Source organism: Hemicordylus capensis, chromosome 4, assembly GCF_027244095.1.
Source record: "Hemicordylus capensis ecotype Gifberg chromosome 4, rHemCap1.1.pri, whole genome shotgun sequence".
Classification (NCBI taxonomy): domain Eukaryota; kingdom Metazoa; phylum Chordata; class Lepidosauria; order Squamata; family Cordylidae; genus Hemicordylus; species Hemicordylus capensis.
In genome coordinates, this window is record NC_069660.1 from 127,804,138 (window position 1) to 127,825,015 (window position 20,878).

Below are 20,878 nucleotides of genomic sequence, written 5' to 3' on the forward strand. Positions count from 1 at the left end.
GATTTTGGTGCGGGATTTTAATGCGCGAGTGGGTCCACTACTTTTGGGAAATATCATTTTCCACTTCTCCCCCCAACTCCTTTTTAGCTTTTGGTTAGACAATCAAAAGACACTAGGTGTCATTTTGGGGGGTTTAATCTCTTGCTACTGGCAATGAAGGAGGACTTATAGCTGCTTAATGGCTCAGTTCCTTCGGATTTTCCGGCGGAATATATGCACTGGGTGGGGGCCAAACCATCTTTAATCAATTATGTTGTCGTTTCCTCCAGTATGTTGTCCAGGGTTTTGAATTTCCAGATTATTCCCAGACTTGAAAGCAATCATCACCCTATGCTTTTAAAGTTGTGGTTGGGTGTTGGCTCAAGAGGTGCAGCTGGACCAGTGGTAGATTTTAGGAACACTAGTCACCAAAGATTGAGGTGGTCTGAGGAACTTGCCACATGAGTTGCTTGGGTCAGCAGAGGCGTGTAGTTTACGGAAAGCAATCGTAACAGGATCCATTGGCTCCCAGAGGTGTTCAATGTTAGATCATTTTTCTTCAGTCTTAGCGCTGTTGTGCCCAGTTTTTGTCACCTCAGTATATCTAAGTAAAAATCCAAATCACACCAAGTCCTTTTCTTGTTCCTGGTTTGATCGGGATTGTTGCATTGCCAGAAATAACACACTTAGGGCTTTTTAAACTTATAGAACAGCATTCTCTTTGGAAAATAGGCAAAGGGCGCTCTCAATGAAATCCTCCTATAAGAGGTTGCTTAGGGAGAAGAAGGCACAAGCCGTTAATAAAAACCAGCTTAATTTAATTGAGGCCGCTAAGTCTAACAATCAGTCTAAGTTTTGGAGGCTTGTTTCACCTGCTCTGTCAAACACCTACACTTCCAGCTTCTGTGATTCCAGCTCAGGTTTGGGAACAACATTTCCTAAAGCTTTATAGTAAGGCTTATAATATGGTCTATAATGCTGAACAACTAAGTGGAGATACTCTTAGGTGGAACCCAGTCTCCTGTTCAGAGATTGAAAAACTTATTCAGAAATTTAGTAATGGCAAAGCTCCTGGTAGTGATAATATTTCTATTGAGGCTATCAGAGCGAATCTTGATTGGTGGGTCCCCATTTTAGCCTCACTATTTACCTATGTAGATACAACTGCTAAAATACCCAGCGATTGGGGCCTTGCTATAATAATTCCTTTTTATAAAATAGGTAGGCGTGAGGACCCAGCCAACTATTGTCCCATTAGCTTACTTAATGTTATTAGTAAAATTTACGCGAGGCATCTTTTGATAAAACTTCTAGACTGGATTGAGGCAAATAACATTTTAGCTATCGAGCAGGCAGGCTTTCGGGAGGGTCGTTCCACCACGGAACATGCTTTTACCCTTCAATTTCTGGCAGAGAAGTATTTTAGGTTCCCAGGTTCAGCACTTTATGTAGCATTCATTGATCTTGAAGCTGCATTTGATTCGGTTTCTAGAGAGAGACTGTATTCTAAACTGGAAGCTCTTGGAATAGATAAAAGATTACTCAAACTTATTATTAGTCTGCATAAGCATACTTGTTTGAAAGTTCGTTATGGCCCAACTGGACAGTTAACATCAGAAATTCCAGCTTTTAGAAGACTACGTCAGGGCTGTATACTTGCTCTTACTTTGTTCAACATCTATGTTAATTCTGTGGTTACTTGTTTGTCCACCCTTTCTATTCATCCACCAAATTTAGCTGATAGGCACGTCTCCATATTATTATATGCAGATGACATGGCTATTATGTCGCAGACACCTATAGGCCTTAAGTGTGCCCTAAGACTGTTCTCATTGTTTTGTAACCAAGAGTCTATTGAAATAAATTATAGTAAGACTAAAGTCTTAGTGTTCGCCAAGCGAGCTAGGCTTTATAATTGGTCCATACAAGGACACAAGATTGAGCAGGTTAATTCCTTTAAATATCTAGGAATTACGTTTCACTCTGTTGGCTCTAGAAATGCCCATTTTAACTCCATCAGGCAGTCTGCTCAATTGATTGTAAATAAGATCAAACCTTATCATTTTACACATGGTGCTGCTTTTATACCTGCGACAGTGAGACTTTATACAGCCAAAGTACTGCCTTTGCTCTTATATGGAGCCCAACTGGGACCTGCAAGTAATTTTGCCCTACTGGAGGCTATCCAGACTAAGTTTATTAGATGCATTTTGCAAGTACTGTGTTGTGCTCCAAATGCTGTCATCAGAAGAGAAGTTGGGCTTATTAGGTTGGAATCCTTATACTGGTGCTGTATTTTTCAATTTTGGTTAAAACTGAGTTTTGGACAGGCGGGTTTAGCCTCTTTGGCTATCAATGATGGTTTTAATTCGAGCTGGAAACGAGCTGTGTTGAGTAAATTTTCTTTTTTGGCCTCTCTGTAGTGGATTTGCATACTGTAGGAATTGAGCAAGCCAGGAAGTTAGTTAAGCAACGTGTCCTGGATATAGAAGTTCAACAAGAAGGTGCATGGCTCAAGCAGAGTTTATACTTAGGGAGTCAAGCTATTAATCTTAAACCACCTAATATGATGTGGTGCTTGTCCCTAAATTTAGATGAACCCTCACTTTAGCGTGTTTAAATGTTCTTCCTACAGCAGTATTGGATGGCAGGTTTAAGGGAGTTCCGCTATTTTTACGACTTTGCCCATGTGGCAAAGGGGTTATAGAATCCACCTCACATGTTATTCTTTATTGTGATTTTTATAGTGAACCCCGTTTAAGACTTATATCTCCTATGTTAGATAATTTGCCTGGCCGGTCTGATGAATTTTATTTAAATTATCTTTTAACTAATGTGGACACTGATATTATGGCCAGGTTTTGTTATATTATTTGTAAAATACGTACTGGTTTATTGTAAATGTTTGCTGGTCAATGACCGAATAAACTTATATCCATGAGGTCCCTGCGGAGGTGCAGTAACCAATTTGTCATGATGACAACGGATCACTTCCAGATCTGTGAGTGCTGAAACCATAGACAACAAGGTTTGCCTTATACTTCAGGAATGTTATGGTTTGCATCCCAAACAATGGTGGTTCTAAGTTTTTATTCACTCAAGTAGGTAGCTACAATTTCTTCTCCCAACCCCCACCTTTTACATGCTTATTTCATGATTAGAAGTTTAATACAGAAGGGATCATAGGAATCTTCATCTATGAATATTCACTAGTCCAATCTCATTGTCTTTTCTCTATCAGATCCTACAACAGCCATTGCTAGATTATTAAATGGAGTCCTCAGTGAGATGGATATGAAATATATATTAAACAGTGCAGCTTCTTCAAGCTCAAATTGTACTAGCAAGTTGACCCAACTGTGGAACTTTATTTATATGTTACATTTTCATTCTGCCCTTCTTCCAGAAACTTAGGGCAGCATACATGGTGCCTCACCCGATTTTATCCTCACAACAACCGTTTAAGGTAGATTAGGCTGAGAGAGAATGACTGGCAGTACCATATCTGTATCTAAACAGTTTAGCCCAGTATCTTGGGATAATTAAGCTCTTCACATCATAGCTCCTTCTTTCATGTATTTTATCTTTAAGGTTTGCAGCCTTCAAAATTAAGACAAAAGTGTCATTCAACTGGATTTTAAGGCAACAGAATCCAGCAATCAGCATTTTTCCATAAGTAAATTTTGAAACCCTAAAACAGCTTGTGAAAGCTTATGGCTGACAGGTCTTACTACATCCCAGGTTTTACTGCAGTGCATGTACATACCACCACTCACTACATTTAATTGGTAAAGCTGCTAGGCAAAAAACATTCTCAGACAAAAATACCAAGCAAGTTTTTAACACCTGTAGTAAACCAGTCTAAAAGGGGATGGTAAAATTAAATTTCGAATGGCACACTAATCACTTAACCAAAAGACCAGAACAGAAAGAATCCTAAAGAATGTTGCTCGATGTAGTACTGTTAGTATGATCAAGGAAAGAACCCAAAAATGAACATGAAGATATTACCATCTGACATAGTATGGGTCAGTGCCGCTTTAACATTCTTCGTAAGAAACAGCCACATCAAATACTTTTAAAAGACCTTTAAAGTTAACACCTGAAGGAGCAGTAGTTTCTCTGTTCAAGTAAGAATACAATCTTTATTTGAAATAGGTTATAGACATCTTCAAGATTTTTTTTTTTTTTTTAAACCCTGCTATATTCTCATTTATTTCCTGGAGTGAATATGAATATATTTTTCATTGACTGTATTACGGGGAGAGTAGATCCAAAATGCTGAGGTACTAACATTTTGTACTATTAAATAGTACCAGTACTATTAAATTTAAATGGATTATTCAAACATACTGGAACTACTGCATTACACATGAGGCAGCAAGGGTTTTTTATAGGCAAACTTGAGCTACCAAGCCAAAAAAGTTATTGTCTTTTATTTTTAAAATCATAATTAACGTTAAACACTATTTGAAATTTGTAATAAAAGTGTCCTTAGCATGCAATTATACAACAAACTCAAATCTCTTATAAAATGTTAGCAAAGCCAGCTGCACTAGTGTTTAAGTACAAGTAACCAATACACCATTAACAACTCTGATCTACATAATGTGTCTATTACCTGATTCAACGTATTATCAGTCTTTAATTCTTTATGATTTGAGTACTGGATATAAATGGGCTGGTTACGAAGGTGTGGTGTTACAGCAGAATAATAGTTGACCATAGTGATAGCAGCTTCTTCTGTTGCCAATTCCAAAAAAGCCTATAATGAAAATATTATATATTAAAAATACATATTACAATATTATATTTGTCACACACACACACACACACACACGGTTGACTGCCTAACTTATTAGAAGCAAAATGGGGACACCTACAGCCACCATTTCTACGAATTCGAGCAGAATCACGTGCTGCTGAAACTGGTTCAGTTGAATTGACCAGCCAGTATGGTTCATTTGACCGAAATGGTTCGGCAGCTAATACTTGTAAAGGGGAATCCAGTAAAGATTCTCCTTTACAAGTAAATGGGTGAGGGTTCTGGCTTCTGTGAAGCAATAAAGGGCAGCCAGGAGAGAAGATAGTTATTATTCACCTGGCACGGCTGTGCTGCCACTCACCCCCACCTCCCGGCGCAGCCCATAGCCAAAGCAAGCATGATCCTCCCTCCTTTACCAAGCCACCCACACAGCGGTGGCTTGATACTGGCCTCCATGGAGGCTGGAATCAAACCACATCCAAGTGGGCAGCTTTGTAAAAGAGGAGGGATCGTGTGCACTTGGGCTATGGGCTGTGCAAAGGGGGAGGGGGTGGCAGCCGCACCATGTAGATAAGTTATCAGTTATCAAAATGCTGCTAGAAAAAGCATGTATACTTCAGCCCGACACCCTCTTTTTCACAGTGCTCAGCTACATGCTTCTAGAAAGCTCCAAGGAAGTGAAACAAGGAAATCCCAGAAAACATTCCCATCCAGTGCCAACCAACAAACTATTATTGTGGTGTAGGCTGACCTTGAATATGGAGTTAGACATGAAAGCCAAACCGCCTGTGAATATGGAGGCTTTATTTCTAAAATAAGAAGTAGGTAAGTAGGTGGAGGAGAATCCTGACAGCAATTTTTAGGGAGAAAGGCTCTCTTATGTGGACTCTCATCCCAGAACATAGATGAGGAAAAGAAGAGACGTTATGGCCTGTCAGGTTAGTAGAAGCCATAAGTGGCAGGAGCCAGTATTATTACCCTGACTAGAGGGAGAACTATGAAGACCTGAGGAGGCAGCACGACTCTAGGCCCCAGCAACATAAGAAGCAGGCAATGCATCACGCTTATCAGTAACTCGCTTGCGTTACCTGAAGTTTGCCAAGCCTTAACCCTAACCCATGGAAGCACTGCACTCAAGCTTCCAAAAGGATCCCTGCAAGCTACAACAACAAGACAGAACAGCCCACTGAATGTACATACATTTCCACACCTTCTCCTTGTACCCATACAAAATAATAATGCATTTCCCCCCCATTAGTTATGAATTGGACAATTATAATTAAAAGTCCTTTATTAAGACACACACACCACCAATACACTGATTTGTACTGTAAACCATAAAATTAAAAAGAAACCTCTCAGAAATATGGCACAAGGGTACATCCAACTTTTTGGCAGAGTAGTGGAGTAGCTGCATTCATACGAAAAAGTCCTTCTGCAAGTGGAAGGGGAATTTGCATCAGCATAATTTTTCCGCAAGCAGAAGGAGCTTTCAACAACAAAATGCCACTGTCTAAAGTTTAGATACCATCCATTATGACAAATATGTCAGCTTTCAATAGAAAGCATGCAATATTTTGTATCTGGATTTATATCCTTTGCCATGAGTTTGTATTATATTTGATATTGAAAACCTGTGGTCTTGGCTTTCCAGACCAAACAGACAGTAGCCTCCAGCTTGCCTATCAGAACATTTACAGATGCTGGAGATGGAATCTGCATCCGCACACTGTCTGTATAATGAAAGTTTATTTGGGAAAACTGTTAGCTGAAAAGAGGTTATTCTAGCAGTTTTAACAGAAGCTATTATAGTGAAGAAATAAAATGTTTTCCTTAGGTCATGGCTTGATCAGAGGTATACTTGGGTCAAAAAAATGGAACACAGGGTTTTCCCCTTGAATTGCTGATGACTTGTTCACTGCATCCTTGGGTATATAAAATGTTTTTAGCAAGGAATCATTGTTCAGGCTTCTTGTTCAAAGATTATTTGTTCAAAGATTATTTGCTAATCTTTGTCGTCAGAGATATTGTTTCCCACAAACGTATGTATGTACATTTTTAGTATGTTAACATGAAAGTTGACATGATAGTTTATTTAGCATATTAATGTACCAACCAAAACTAACATCTCTGGTCAGTTTGCAACAACACAGATTAAAACAAAATTTAAAAACATTAAAACAATTTTAAAATAATGATGGATTCTATAAATCTAATCAAAAGCCTGGATAAATACATGCATCAACAACCCTTTTAAAATCTCTGTCAGAGATGGGGATCTTATTTCAGTAGGAAGTGCATTCCAAAGCCTTGGGACAGCAACGGGGAAGGCCTGTCCCTGAGTAGGAGTGTGCACGGTTCGGTCCGGGCACAATAGAAAAGACCGCCGGACCAGTCCGGAGGTCCGGATGGGCGGGGGACTGTTACTTTAAGCGGGGGGGTGGTAGTACTCCCCCCCCCGCCGCTCTTCCCCCTCCGGCGCTGGTCTTTTGAAAAATCTTCTTGGGGGGGCAGAGTTCCTCCCTGCCACCCCTGCCCCCGTTGTTGTTTGTAAAGGCTTAAAAGAGATGAGCGCTAGCGGCGCGCATGCGCCCTCTTCGGCACACGCGCTCATCTCTGATGCTGCCGCACGCACGCTGCATACGTCACAGCGCGCGTGGCAGCGTCAGAGACGAGCGCGCGCGCCAAGGAGGGCGCATGCGCGCCGCTAGCACTCATCTCTTTTAAGCCTTTACAAACAATGACGGGGGCAGGGGTGGCAGGGAGGAACTCTGACACCCCAAGATGATTTTTCAAAAGACCAGCACCAGAGGGGGAAGAAGTACTACCCCCCCCCCGCTTAAAGTAACAGTCCCTCCCGTGCTGGACCAGGGGGGCAGCGGACCGTGCACACCCCTATCCCTGAGCTGCCACCAGAGGAGTTGGTGGCAGCTGCAGATCTCCCCAGATGATCTCAACAGGCAGCAGGGCTCATAACATGGAAAACATTCTCTTAAATTGATGTGGTATCATCGGACATAAAAGTCTGTAACAACAGGCTAGTTACTTGCCTTTAGGGTGGGGAACTAGTGCAGCATATATTTGGCAAGCAGAAGGCCCCAGGTTCAACTCCTGGAGTCTCCAGGTAGGGGTGAGAAAGAGCCATGATTGAAACCTGCAAGAGCCGCTACAAGTCAGTCAGTGTAACCAATACTGAAGGAGATGGATCAATGGCTGGACTTAGTATAAGGCAGCCTCTTATGTGTCTCATCTTCATTCACTGATAATAAACCTGAATAAATTTTTTTACCTGTATCATGAAATCTCTGTACTTACTGTCTGTGTGCCTTTTTGGGCTGTACATGTGATTTCATCAAAAGGGCTAAGAATAGCTCCTCAAATATTTTCTATCTCAAGTAGTGAGATAGAAAACCAGCAGCGCCAGTTATAAAAGTTCTGGTGGAGTATGGTTGAATTGCCCAGTTTGAAAATTTTAGCTTTATTTGATGAAATATTTGTTAGATCCAAAAAAGTGTGCAGAATCAAAACACAAAGTTTCAAGTTTTTCAGAAACCACTGAAAGCATTCAACACAAAAATACTGGAAGGATAAGTTGATAACTTGAGATACTGCTTTAAATCGTATTTGAGAGATTTTAAAAAACTGATCCAAACTCTAGACCCTAATTTTATTAAGAGCAAGAAAACATATGAAAATAATTTGGCTCTGATCATTGGTTCACTGAAGTCAGAGAAAGCTAGAGGAAATTCCAAGCATGCGGGTAGAGAAAAGGTGGTGTCCAATGCCTTTGTTCATTGCTTACTGCTGCAGTTAAACGGGTAGCATTCAAGCTGTTTCTTCCACTTGTGTAAGGTGAGGCATGATTGTTTTGCCAATCGCCCCTTCTCTCTGAAGACCCCTGAAATTATGTGTTGAGGTGAGGGAGTGGAGGATGGGACTTCCAAGGACATATTTTCAGGGGGTACAGAGACTGGAGAGAAAAAAAGGATCAGCTAAATAGTACCTCCGCCTTTGTACAAGTGAAAATTTTCTTTTCACAGAAATGCTAACCTGGATGCTATCCAGAGATTAGATTTCCCTAGGAGCTGGGAACCGTAGGCTAAGTTCCCTACTATCATGGCATATATACAGACAATATGCTGTTTTTTAAAAAACATGGCTCTTAGGACCTTCCACAATTCTCTGCCTTTGCACAGAGGAGCCTTCAGAATTTTCAACAAGCTGCAGATGGAGTGTATAACACCAGGCCCTTATTGCAGGTTAGTGTCACTAGGCTCCATCAAACAAGTTTAGGCTTATTCAGCTTGTGCCTAAATTCACTCATTGAAACAAAAGCCAGATTTGGAACTAGGCTCAACACTACCTCTTTGCCACAGCTTTCCCCACTGCCACCATTCTCCCACTCATGCCTACCCTTGTAAGGGAAGCAATGCTTAATATCTGAACACTCCAGCTTACATGCATAGGAGCAGCCACTGCTGCCAGGATGCAATAGGACCCCACAACCACCTCACAAGAGTAAGCTTGAGAAAGGAGGGGCTGGTTTGCAGGGCTTGGTGAGCTAAATCAAGCCCCTGCTGGATCAGGAACAAACTTTGAAGGGATCTGGATGTTTGGCCGGGGGTGGGGTGGGGAAGAGTATGTGAGCATTTGAGTCCATTCAGCATCATTACTAGTTTCATTGGGATGATTAAAGAAGTGCTTAACTCTCTTTTCTACTAAAATCAATGGCATTTCAAAGTGCTTAACTCCGACTAGGTTGTGCCCATACTTAGAACTCAAAAGTGTATATGCTGCTGCTCAACAGAAAGCACAAGAAACGACAAGTGTATAAAAACAGATGCCCAGATTTACTCTGCTGGTACTTAAGATGTTATGTTTTCCCACTCATCCATGCAGAAAACTGGTGTGTAAAAATTTCACTAAGCTTTGAAAGGCAGTGTAAAGAAACATCTTGTGTCCTGACTCATGTGCTGGCATACAGTCCCACCCCAGGCAAAATCAAACTGTTTGATGGGAGGATGTTTTCTATTCTAAAACAATAAGACAAAATGAGAAAGTACCTGGTTCTTTCCTTTCAGCATGAGAATGTTGGTTACCTTACCAAAAGGTAAGCCTAAAGCAATAACTTCTGTTTCTGTCACTTCCCCAGGTAATTTCCTGATATGAAGAACACGAGAAGGTGACCCATCCATTTTATCTTCACCTTTGAATTTCTTGTTGTCGTTACCATTGGCTGAAAGACATTTTTTACAGTTCATTTCATCTCTGAAAGCTACCCTATTGGTTAAAAACTCATTGGGGGAGGGGGGGAATACATTTTGTGCATATGTACAATTCCAAATTAGTTTTTGAAATGAGATAAATTATCTTTTACTGGAACATATTAGAAAGGAGATAATTCAAGAAAAATGGCAGCTGCTACTTTGTTCACTCAGGTAACTTGTTCACTTTGTTCACCCAGATAATACTTGTTAAGTTGACCAATCAGATTTTTTTTCCCTGCATCCATTACAGAATTGCCTGAAGCGCTGAAAAGCAATGATCAAACGATAACCATAACTTCGGAAGTCATTTCCAGCCACCCAGGAACTGCTGATAGGTGGATTTTGCCTATTATTTTAGATAAAGAGGCTGGGTTTCCATTTCCCGACTGCAGATATGTTAAACCATGGTTGCCAGGAACACAGATAACAAGGGCCACCTGCATTGAACATGTGACTTATTCCAGTCAGGAGGCATGTCCAGGTAAAGGACACAGGGGATGGGCTGTCAGGTAATTTTTACTATTATATACTCAACAAAATAAATATTTCGAGATGCAAAAATGAAGCCTGCTTCCACTTTTAGTTTGGGGGAGGGGGGAATCTCAAATATTAGAAGGTTGTGAAACATAGCATTAATTCAACATTCTAAGACACAGCATTGTGAAAATGTTATTTCCTTTCCAACAGCCATCATGTATTACTTTCACGTTTTGTTTTAGGTAGCAGAGCATACTAATACACCAAAACATACAATTTTTTAAAAAAATTAAACAATAAACTTTCAGAATTGCTCAAAATTCAAATAGATAATTTAATATACTTCTCAACATGATATGTAGTTGATTTGTGGGAAAGGGATGGGCTGATCACAATTAACACAATGGAAAGCAGATGTAAACAGCTGCTTGACAGCAAAAGACAATTACTTCAAAACAGAATTTGACTTAAAAAAATAAAATAGGCAGTAACACAGAAAGTACCAATAAGATATAGAATGGTTACCATCATACAGAGAAATGCAAATATAGCAGAATACAGGCGTTGACAAATCTTTATTTGGATCTAAGAGCCAATCTAAAAATTTAGAAGCCAGACTCATTGTTAAGCCTTCAGCATTTCAGATGTCTCTCCTGTGACTTATGAATGATTGGAATTCACTGCAAATAAAATCTTACAAAGGCAGGACAGAAATGTAAATAAGAAAATGAGAACAGACTGCAATACACATATCTGAAGTATGCCTCCTCCAGTTTTAATCCAAAAGGGAAAGAGTGCCCCAGTATCAAAAGCTTGGAAAACACTGAACTAAGCTATGTATGTACAAAGCTTTAATGCCAAGAGGAAGAGTACGCTAAAAACAGTTTTTCTTATGTAGTGCTGGAAAGACCATTAAAAATGCAATCCCCTGAAGAATGCATCATGTACCCTAAAGAATGTTTGGATAATCTCTGTCTAATGTATATTTGGGCTAGAGCTGTTGTGGGGAAAAGGATGAAAATTACAAGCTTTGCCAAAATCTTGCAGAACTCTCCAGACTCTGGAGATAAGAATTCATCGCCTCTCAAACTGCTACACTACAATACTATTATGATTACAAAAGACATTGTTTAGCCAAAGTCACATGAACTAATACCAGAGAAAATCTGCTACTCCTGTTTCTGAATGAATGGGAAAAGATGTGGGACTTAGACTGTTAATTTTGCTGTTACTACAATGTTTGAATAAAATGGGGGAGGGAGAGTCAGAAACTGAATACATGTACAGCTAATTCGGAATCATTTATTAATTTGTCTAATTCCTTACCAGCAGGATTACATATTTATTTCATGTTGTAATGAACTACTAATATTGTATCAAATCACCCAATGACCAAGGTAAATATATGGCCTTAATGAAGTGCAAACGCGTAGACATTTTTAAAGGATTCTATTCAACCTAGCCTGCTGCTGTCTCTAAGCCTCCAAGCAAGCAGAAATCTAGCCTTGAAAGCATGTCAGATTCCTACAGATAATAAATAATAATTTGACACTCAGAATCTGAGAAACATATTACACAGTATAAGGCTATACACTGCTATAATTGCTATAATTTGCCTCCCTGCTCTAATGACTTCTGGACAAGCGGCCCCATCAGTCCATTCTACTAACAGCAGTGAGAATATTGAAGATAGGAAAGCGTCATTGTAGAATCCTAGAATTTTTGTGTTGGTGTATGACCACTACAAGACTTGGGTTTAAATCCTCACTCAGGCATAAAGCTCACTGGAAAGTTTAGGGCTAGACACACATATATAGTATGTGTTTATAATATCACACAAAAAATCTAACTCCCTCACAGAGTTGTCCTAGAGATAAAATGGATGGGGAAGAACCAGAAATACCACCCTAAACTCCTTGTTGGAAAGATGGGACAGACATGTAGCTATGTTTAGAAATCAAAGACCCTTCAGAACAGTCACCTTTTCCGCCCGCCACTATTTCTGATCAGTGCTTATTTTCTAGGATAATGGATGCCAGGGCTCAAGCCTGCCAGTTAGTGTATACAAGGCAGAGCCAGATGATGCAATGCTCTGATTTAATACAGACAGCTTCCTGTGTTCGTATACAACATATTCACACAATCAATACCATTCAAAGATATTCAACCTTTGAATAATTTGACTTTTAACAAAATAGGAACACTGGACTCGCTATGAAGCTTCTTGGGGAAGGATGACATCCTGAGATACTGGCCAACATCCCAGCTAACCTTTTGCATGCACAACAGGAAGGGTGATTTTTACAAGTCCCCCCTTCTTTCTGCAGCCATCTGTGCCCCACCCCCACCCCAATATCTCTCTAAGAATCCTGCAACTCACATGGACGTATTCTCAGGAAGCACAGAGGGAAATGGAAACTGATAAACAAAATCCTCCTCCTTGCACACACATACATTTTTCGGTGTGTACAACTTTAGTCTCAATGTCATATAATAATCTATCTATCTATCTATCTATCTATCTAATTCTCTAAGGCATACCCGTGGCTAATCCCATGTGTGGCAGCTGTCATGAAAATTTGTGAACAGAAGCACCATGGTGATTGGGCAGTGAGGATTCCATATGCAGATAGGGAGGAGGAGCCTGTGGTGCTATGGTGATTGGGCAGTGGGGATTCCATATACGGATAGGGAGGAGGAGCCTGTGATGGTTAAGGTCAGTAGGAATACAACTGTTACTGGTTGGAAGATGTTCTTGGTTGTAGAGGAGAGGAATCTACATATATGAAAGGATAGTGGGCAGGGGTCTGCGAAGAGAGGGATTGTGAGGGAGGAAATAGCCCCTTCAGGAGAAGAAGGTTGCCATTGTGTGAATTAAATGGGGAAACAAGATGAACAAGATCTGTTAACTCGGGGGGGGGGGGGGACTGGCCCGAGCCTGTCAGCAGCCTGTGGGGAACTAGTGGCCATGGCAGTGCCTATTGGAAGCAAAGAAGGGCCCAGTCAACCACTGCTGCTGTTTGGGGCTACCAAGGCCAGCGGCAGAGAGAAGCAGGCAGGCAAGGGACAGGCTAGCGCCTGTCAGTGGCCTGAGGGGAATGAGCAGCCATGGCGGTGGCGGCAGCGAGGAAGGACCCGGTCAACCGCTGCTGCTCCTGTGGGGAGGAGCAGGGGTGGGGAGGTGGAGTAAAGGGATGAAGGAGTGACCAAGAAGGATGAGGGGGATGGAAGCAGAGCAGCAGGTGAGGGTGGAGAAATCTCTGAGGTGAGGGAGGCTGTGGCAGGGGGTGAGGGGAGCAATCAAGTAGTAGCACACAGATGCTCTGCACAGGTTAAGCTTGTGTGTGTGTGGAAAAAAATACAAACATATAAATAAAAGGATTGTGGGCAGGGGTCTGAGAAGAGAAGGGCAGAGAGGGAGGAAAGAGCCTCTTCAGAAGGAAGTTGTGTGAATTAGATGAGGAAACAAGATGAACAAGTTCTGTTAACTCGGTGGGAGGGGGAGAAAGAAGAGAGGGGAAGAAAGACAGGGGGGAAATGAGTGGAGAAAGAAAAAGAAGGGAGAAGAAAGGAGAATGAGGGATGGACCTGGGCCTGTCAGCAGCCTGAGGGGAATTAACAGCCATGGTGGCGCCAGCAGCAGCAGCAGCAAAGAAGGGCCCGGTCAACCACTGCTGCTGCTGCTCCTGTAGGGAAGAACAGGAGCTGGGCTTGGATGAGGTGGTCTCTGGGGATAAGGCACTGCAGCTTGGCCAATAGGTGCCACAACACAGCAGCCATGACCAAAAGGGTTGAGGGAGATGGAGTAAAGGGATGGAGGAGTGACAAAGAGGGGTGAGGGGGATGGAAGAGGAGGATCAGGAGTGCAGCTCAGGTGAGAGTGGAGAGATCTCTGAGATGAGGAGGTGTGTGGCAGGGGGTGAGGGGAGCAATCAAGTACTAGTGCGCAGATGCTCTGCATGGGTTAAGCTAGTTCCTCTTATTCTCTTCCAGAGGCAAGCCTTTCACAGGTTTCATACTTTTCCTCTAGGACAAGGGTGGGGAACCTTGGCCCTCCAAGTTGTTGAACTACAACTCCCATCATCCCCAGCCACAATAATTGTGGCTGGGGATGGTGGGAGTTGTAGTTCAAAAACAGCTGGAGGACCAAGGTTCCCCACTCCTGCTCTAGGACATGTTCCCCCCACCTCCCATCATGGAATGTGACACAGCTGAAACTACTGAAAACGAGCGCCACATTCTTCTAAAATTAGGAATGATTTAAAAAAACAAAAACCAAGCAATGTAACTTCCAAGTACCTATGACAGGCAGCAAGACCTTTCCCCCGCAGATTCATTCAGCCCCCTCTTTAGCAGCTTTTAAAGACCTTCTGAAGATCTACCTTTTTGCCAGGCTTTTGCCCTTTAATTTTTTTTTTTTAAATGTGGTTACTGTTCACCACCTAGTCTTTGGAGGAGGCAGTATATAAGAAATTTCAAATAAATAATAAATAGGACATTTCCTAATTATTCAAGCTTCTTCTTGTACTGAAGCAACAGTGCCCTTTTTTCTTTTGCTTCCCTCCTCACTTGGGGAGTGTAGCTTCAAACTCTCGGGTTGAATTAAAATCTGTGCTATGGAGTAGTCTTAACAGGCAACTGGCAAGAAGAAGATGGACTCAGATTCTAAGAGAGCACACAGATAGGATATGATTTGACTGGCAGGAGATTTAAAGTTAGCTGCAGCATGTTGTCACTGCAGCACATGTCCAAATGGAATCAACTCCAGAGGGCATTTCGGTGCCAACAGATCCCACTGCATTTACAGCCTCCCAGTTTGATTTTGAGCTCTACAGTGTCCTTCCATACTGGGGAGTCTATACCTGGGAAGTTGGTGAACTCAAAGGGCAAGTGACCACTTTGCAACTGCTGTTTTGGACAGCTGCATAGATATAGAGTTTTCTGGCGCTGCTGGCTGGTCATATTGCAGTTTCCAGCTGCGCTGACACATCTTGCTCACCTAACTATAGCTAGAAAGGGGGAAAGATAACTAAGATTGTAATAGGCCTTTGAGGAATTGCTGTTCCGAAGACCAGTAAACAACACTGTTAGCTCAGAGAAGACTAAGACAACTCATTCCCAAGTGAACAGTACAAAGTCCTGCCTCCAAGGGGAATGAGGAGCTACTTATTTCAAGATGTTCTTCTCTGAGAGAAGAACTCCGAGAGAAAGCTACATCAAAAAAAAATCTACCACAATATTTGTTATAAATATTGATAGGAAGTAGGTATATATAGATATTATTATGGTTTGATTATCTTTCAAAACTTGGAAGAATGAGGTATGGCACATACTTTGAAAATACAACATACTAATTATATGCAGCAAGATAAAATTAGAAAGCTACAAGTTTGAAGAGAAAATAGCAGAAGACTGGAGCTTTTTGGCCTGGATGAATGGCTCAGAGTCCTGTAATGCTTCAGTGTGTGAGAAATGTATTGCCATAACTGAGCAGAAGTATGAGAAGCTATATTCCAGCTTCCATTCAGCTGCAAGCCCCACTACTTTGATTAGAACAGATAAGGGCATGGTTAATTTTTAGTCTACTTTCCAGTAGGCTTATGAGATCACCCAACATTGTGTGTGTGTGTGTGTGTGTGTGTGTGCGCTGATTTACAAGCTTCATGAGAACACCCGCCTAAGAGTCCGCCTGAGCGCACAGGGCCAAGTCTCGGCTGTAATTCCTACTTCCAGAGGGGTAAGGCAGGGCTGTATTTTGGCCCCCATTCTATTTAATATATATATCAACTCTATTATTTCCATCATGAGTGTCCCCTCAATCCACCCCCCAAACTGGCCCATAAACATCTTGCCATTTTGCTGTATGCCGATGATATGGTCCTTATGTCCCTGACACCGGTAGGATTGAGACGGGCCGTTTCATTGCTCAGCTCCTATTGTGCTGAAGAGCTTATCGAAGTAAACTATCAAAAAACTAAAGTGTTAGTTTTTGCCAAGCGCCCCAAACGCCACATATGGCGAATGAATGGTCATCACTTGAAACAAGTTAAAATCTTTAAGTACCTGGGTGTGGTTTTCCACTCCTCCTTTGTATTCCAGCTGCTCTTAAACTATTTTGTGCCAAGGTCTACCCTTTATTATTATATGGTGCTCAGTTGGACCCTTTTGGCAATTCCGTCACACTGGAAGCTATCCAAACAAAGTTTATTAGATCTATATTGCAGCTTCCCAGATGTGTTTCTAATGCTGTCATTAGGCACGAGGTGGACCTTGGCTCCTTGGAAGCGGAGTATTGGAAATGCATTTTTGCATTTTGGTTAAAATTAGTCTTTTCTCAATCTGGACTTGCCCCCTTGGTATTAATTGACAATTTCGATTCTACCTGGAAGCATCTTGTTAAAACAAAATCCGAATTTTATGGGTTTTCACTGGATATGCTTATTAGTTTGGGTTATGATTGTGCTAGGAAGTCTATTAAACAACATATTTCTGAGACTGATTTACAGTTAGAAGTTGCCAAAATCCCAAAAGGTGTTTACCTGGGAGATCAGCTTTTTAACACAAAACCCGCTGCATACTTAAATAATATTTCTTTTTCCAAGTTCAGACGAGCGCTATCTTTAGCTCGATTAAATGCGCTCCCTACAGCGGTGCTCCAAGGGAGGTTTGGGGAGGTTCCTTACGCATCCTGACTTTGCCCTTGCGGTTCAGGTGATATTGAACTACTGAACATGTTATTTTACACATTGTGACCTCTACAAGAATGATCGATCAACACTTATCTTGCTGTATCTTGTGATGTTTCCTGGTTATCCAGATGAGTCACTCTTAAAAATTTTATTGTCAAGTATGAGAAGCTATATGCCAGCTTCCATTCAGCTGCAAGCCCCCCTACTTTGATTAGAACAGATAAGGGCACGGTTAATTTTTAGTCTACTTTCCAGTAGGCTTATGAGATCACCCAACATTGTGGGGGGGGGGGGCACCACCACTATCAACTTTGCAATGCCTGGACCAATATGAACCAAAATCGGGTACAGTTGTAGGGACACCTCAACGGCATAGTTTGTGATGATGTCATCCACCACGATCCAAGAAGGCAGATGTGTAAACTTTTGAGGCACAAGTGGGCTAACTTGTGAACCACCTAACTGATTTGACCCAAATTTGCTACAGTTGTAGGGACACACAGGGATGCCCAAAGGGCACGGTGTGTGATGTCATCAACTCTAATTCAAGATGGCCATGTGAACATCTGAGGCGCAAGCTGGCTAATTTGTGGACTGTAACCAATTTAAAGCAAATTAGGTACAGTTGCAGTGAGTGACACCTCAACAGCATAGTTTGTGATGATACCAACTACCCCAATTCAAGATGGCAGACATGTAAACCTTTGCAAGTGCACTAATTTGTGCAAAGTCTAACCAATTTGAAATTTGCTACAGCTGAATGGACACAGAGAAATGCCCCAATGGTATAGTTTCTGATAATGTCAGCCACCCTGATCCAAGATGGTGGACGTGTGAACTTTTGAGGCACAAGTGCACTAACTTGAGGACTGTCTAACCGATTTGAACCAAATTTGTAACAGCTGTAGTGAAACATACAGGGACACCTCAATGGTGTAGTTTATAATGATGTCATCCACCCCAATCCAAGATGGCGGACACATGAACATTTGAGGCGCAAGAGATCTAACTTGTGGACCTCAATTTGCACCAAATTTAGTCCAGATGTAGAGACAGTGAAAGGAAAGTAGGCTATGATTAGTTCTTACTAGAACTTGTTATATAACCCTGCTCTCTTTTCATTAATAAGTGGTAATGTAACAGCCTATAGGGTTACAGATGAGTCAGCACAGCCTGTCTGAAATCTTTTCCATAGAATATTTTCTTCCTTCCTTGCAAACTGTATGGGTAGCTTCTACAACTTGCGAGGGAAGATGACATTTTTTTAGTGTCTCCTCTTACTGGACAGTACAGGACCATGTGCAACTCTAGTTATTTGGTTTGTTTCTACCATTTTCTGATATGCTAGCCTGGGTGTATGAAATACAGTCACATACTCCATCAGTCATAACTGATGAAGATTTTCTATCAAATGAAATCAAGACTCCTCAGTGGAGTCAACCTTAACACATGATAAAATTATAACAAAATCACACATAACAAAGCATCTAAAACTTAGTAGGGCATGCAAAACTTTATCCGGCTGATACATTTGAGGGATGTGAATTATATGTGATAGTATAGCCCAGAAGCACCCAAATAATGAACTGGACCCATGGGGCAAATGCAACCCAAGACTTCAGGAGTTGAGTCAACAGCCTTAAATATATCTGAATTCTGTTGCAGATGCAAACACAGTCTGGGGAATCCTCTGGTTTCCCATCCATTCTTCAGGTAGAAGATAGTCCCCTGAACAGTAGTCAAGACAGACATTGTGATACTTGATGTGAGGACTGGGGAGAATAGCTATTTATTACTGCACCTTAAGGAATGAACAGAGAATGCAAGGCTGAAATTCAAGAGCTTTACAATTTTCTTACTTGGTTACAGTAGTATAGACATTTACAATACCCATTTTTTGCTAGTACAAGCATGCAATTCCTGTGTAGTTGCAAATATCAACTCAAGAATTCAAAGGATAGAACAACTTGTTACACAAACAGAAGTGAGGGCAGCTTTGGACTTCTTCTCAAACAAAAACTTTTGGAACAGAGTAGACTTTCAAAAGTAATTTATGATCTGGCCTAAAGGGGTGGGGAAGGTTCCTGCTGTTCCAATTCAGAAATTCCACCAGGGTATGCTTAAATCATTGTGTGTGCTGGAAGTAGCTCCTTGGATCTTAGCCAAGTTTTATAACATACACAAAGACCTATCTACAAACAAGTGCAATATGCTGCTGTGTCAAAGCAAAAATCAAGAGACCCTTTTTCAAGCTCTCTATAGCAACAATAGTTAGCACTCAGATCATTTTCATTACTTAGGATAGTGCAATAAGTAATGACATGATTTAGACATCAGTACTTAAAAAGTTGACTTCTTGGTTCCCCATACAATTTAAAGTTTTACCAAAGAAGCATGAAATCAATACACAGACAATTTTGTCTGACCAGGGAAAACTTGGGTAGGCAATCGAGAAATCCAGTTAGCATATAAAAGAGTAAACCCCCAAAGTCAGTGATTCAGTTGAAATCTTCCAACCCCCCAAAATTAATCCTTTTCTTCCATTATTAAGCAAAGCTAGTCCTTTTAAAAAAATTACTTAGATACAGCTGTGAAATACTTACTTTATTATCCTTAACATAAGGTTAGTAAGCAACAGTCCAGGTATTTGCAGAAGTGCTTGTCCTGTATAATTTTTTACACACATTTTTTGTTTTATATATCTAATATACACATTCTTATTTTAACGAATCAGCATCTGGTGCTATATAGCATAGCAAATATATGTTTATGTCATTTTAGAGACCAACTGAGCTCTCTAGGAATATTAGATGGGTTTCTTGCAGTAGAAAACCAAGCAGTCAACTATACCCTATTTTTAAAGCAGTTGCATTATTAGTATATAAGTAAACATGGCAGTTTGTAAATCCAGTGGCGGTTCAGAGACTTCTAGACTGCAGCAGGCCTTATGCATCAGCAAGAAGAGCTTTGCACCAAAGTGGTACTACTCTGTTCTAGTACCATTCTCCCCCTCACTTTAATAAGTTCACACAAGAGTCTTACTAAAAGGAGAAATTATCAGTAGGTTTCTGATCTTACCTATAGAGATACATTACAAAACCATTCAGCAACACTGAGGTAGTTTAGCACGCACCTAAGGAACTGTTAGTGTAATCTAATTATTAGCATATTGACATACCCCCTCCCTCTTGAATTTAAACTTGGAACTATCGGTCACTCGCTGTGACATCTTTAATGACTTTTTTGCGGATAAAATCTCTCAGATTTGGGCTGAGCTGGATGCCAGAGTTACTGCAGAGTCTACTGTGGAGGTGTCCAGCAACTCCTCTTATGGGATTAGATTGGATCATTTTCAGTTTGTGACCCCTGAGGAAGAGGACAAACTGCTTTGGATTGTGCGTCCTACAACCTGTTCTCTTTACCCTTGCCTAACTTGACTCTGATGATCATATTATCAGAGAGGGTCTGGTTAATATTATAGATGCTTCTCTGAGGGAGGGCAGGATGCCTCCTTGTCTTAAGGAAGCTATTATTAGACCACTTTTGAAGAAAGCTACGCTGAATCCCTCAGAGTTAGCTAATTACAGACCTTTTTCTAATCTCTCATGGTTGAGCAAGGTGGATGAGTGGGTGGTGGTCTCTCAGCTCCAGGAAGTTTTGGATGATGCAGATTATCTAGACCTATTTCAAACTGGCTTTCG

The 20,878-nt window shown here is 41.2% G+C and overlaps 1 protein-coding gene across 6 annotated transcripts in view; it reads right to left on the reverse strand.

Moving 5' to 3' along the window:
- The window catches only part of PTBP2 (polypyrimidine tract binding protein 2), a 110,548-nt gene that overhangs the window by 49,914 nt on the left and 39,756 nt on the right, over window positions 1-20,878 (reverse strand). For all 6 annotated transcript variants that reach the window (XM_053247086.1, XM_053247083.1, XM_053247080.1 and 3 more), the window contains 2 exons: window positions 9,808-9,980; window positions 4,601-4,744 (listed from right to left, as the gene is read on the reverse strand). In XM_053247086.1, the coding sequence (XP_053103061.1) occupies window positions 4,601-4,744; window positions 9,808-9,939 (276 nt within the window). In that variant the 5' untranslated portion in view covers window positions 9,940-9,980. The remainder of the gene's footprint in view (window positions 1-4,600; window positions 4,745-9,807; window positions 9,981-20,878) is intronic.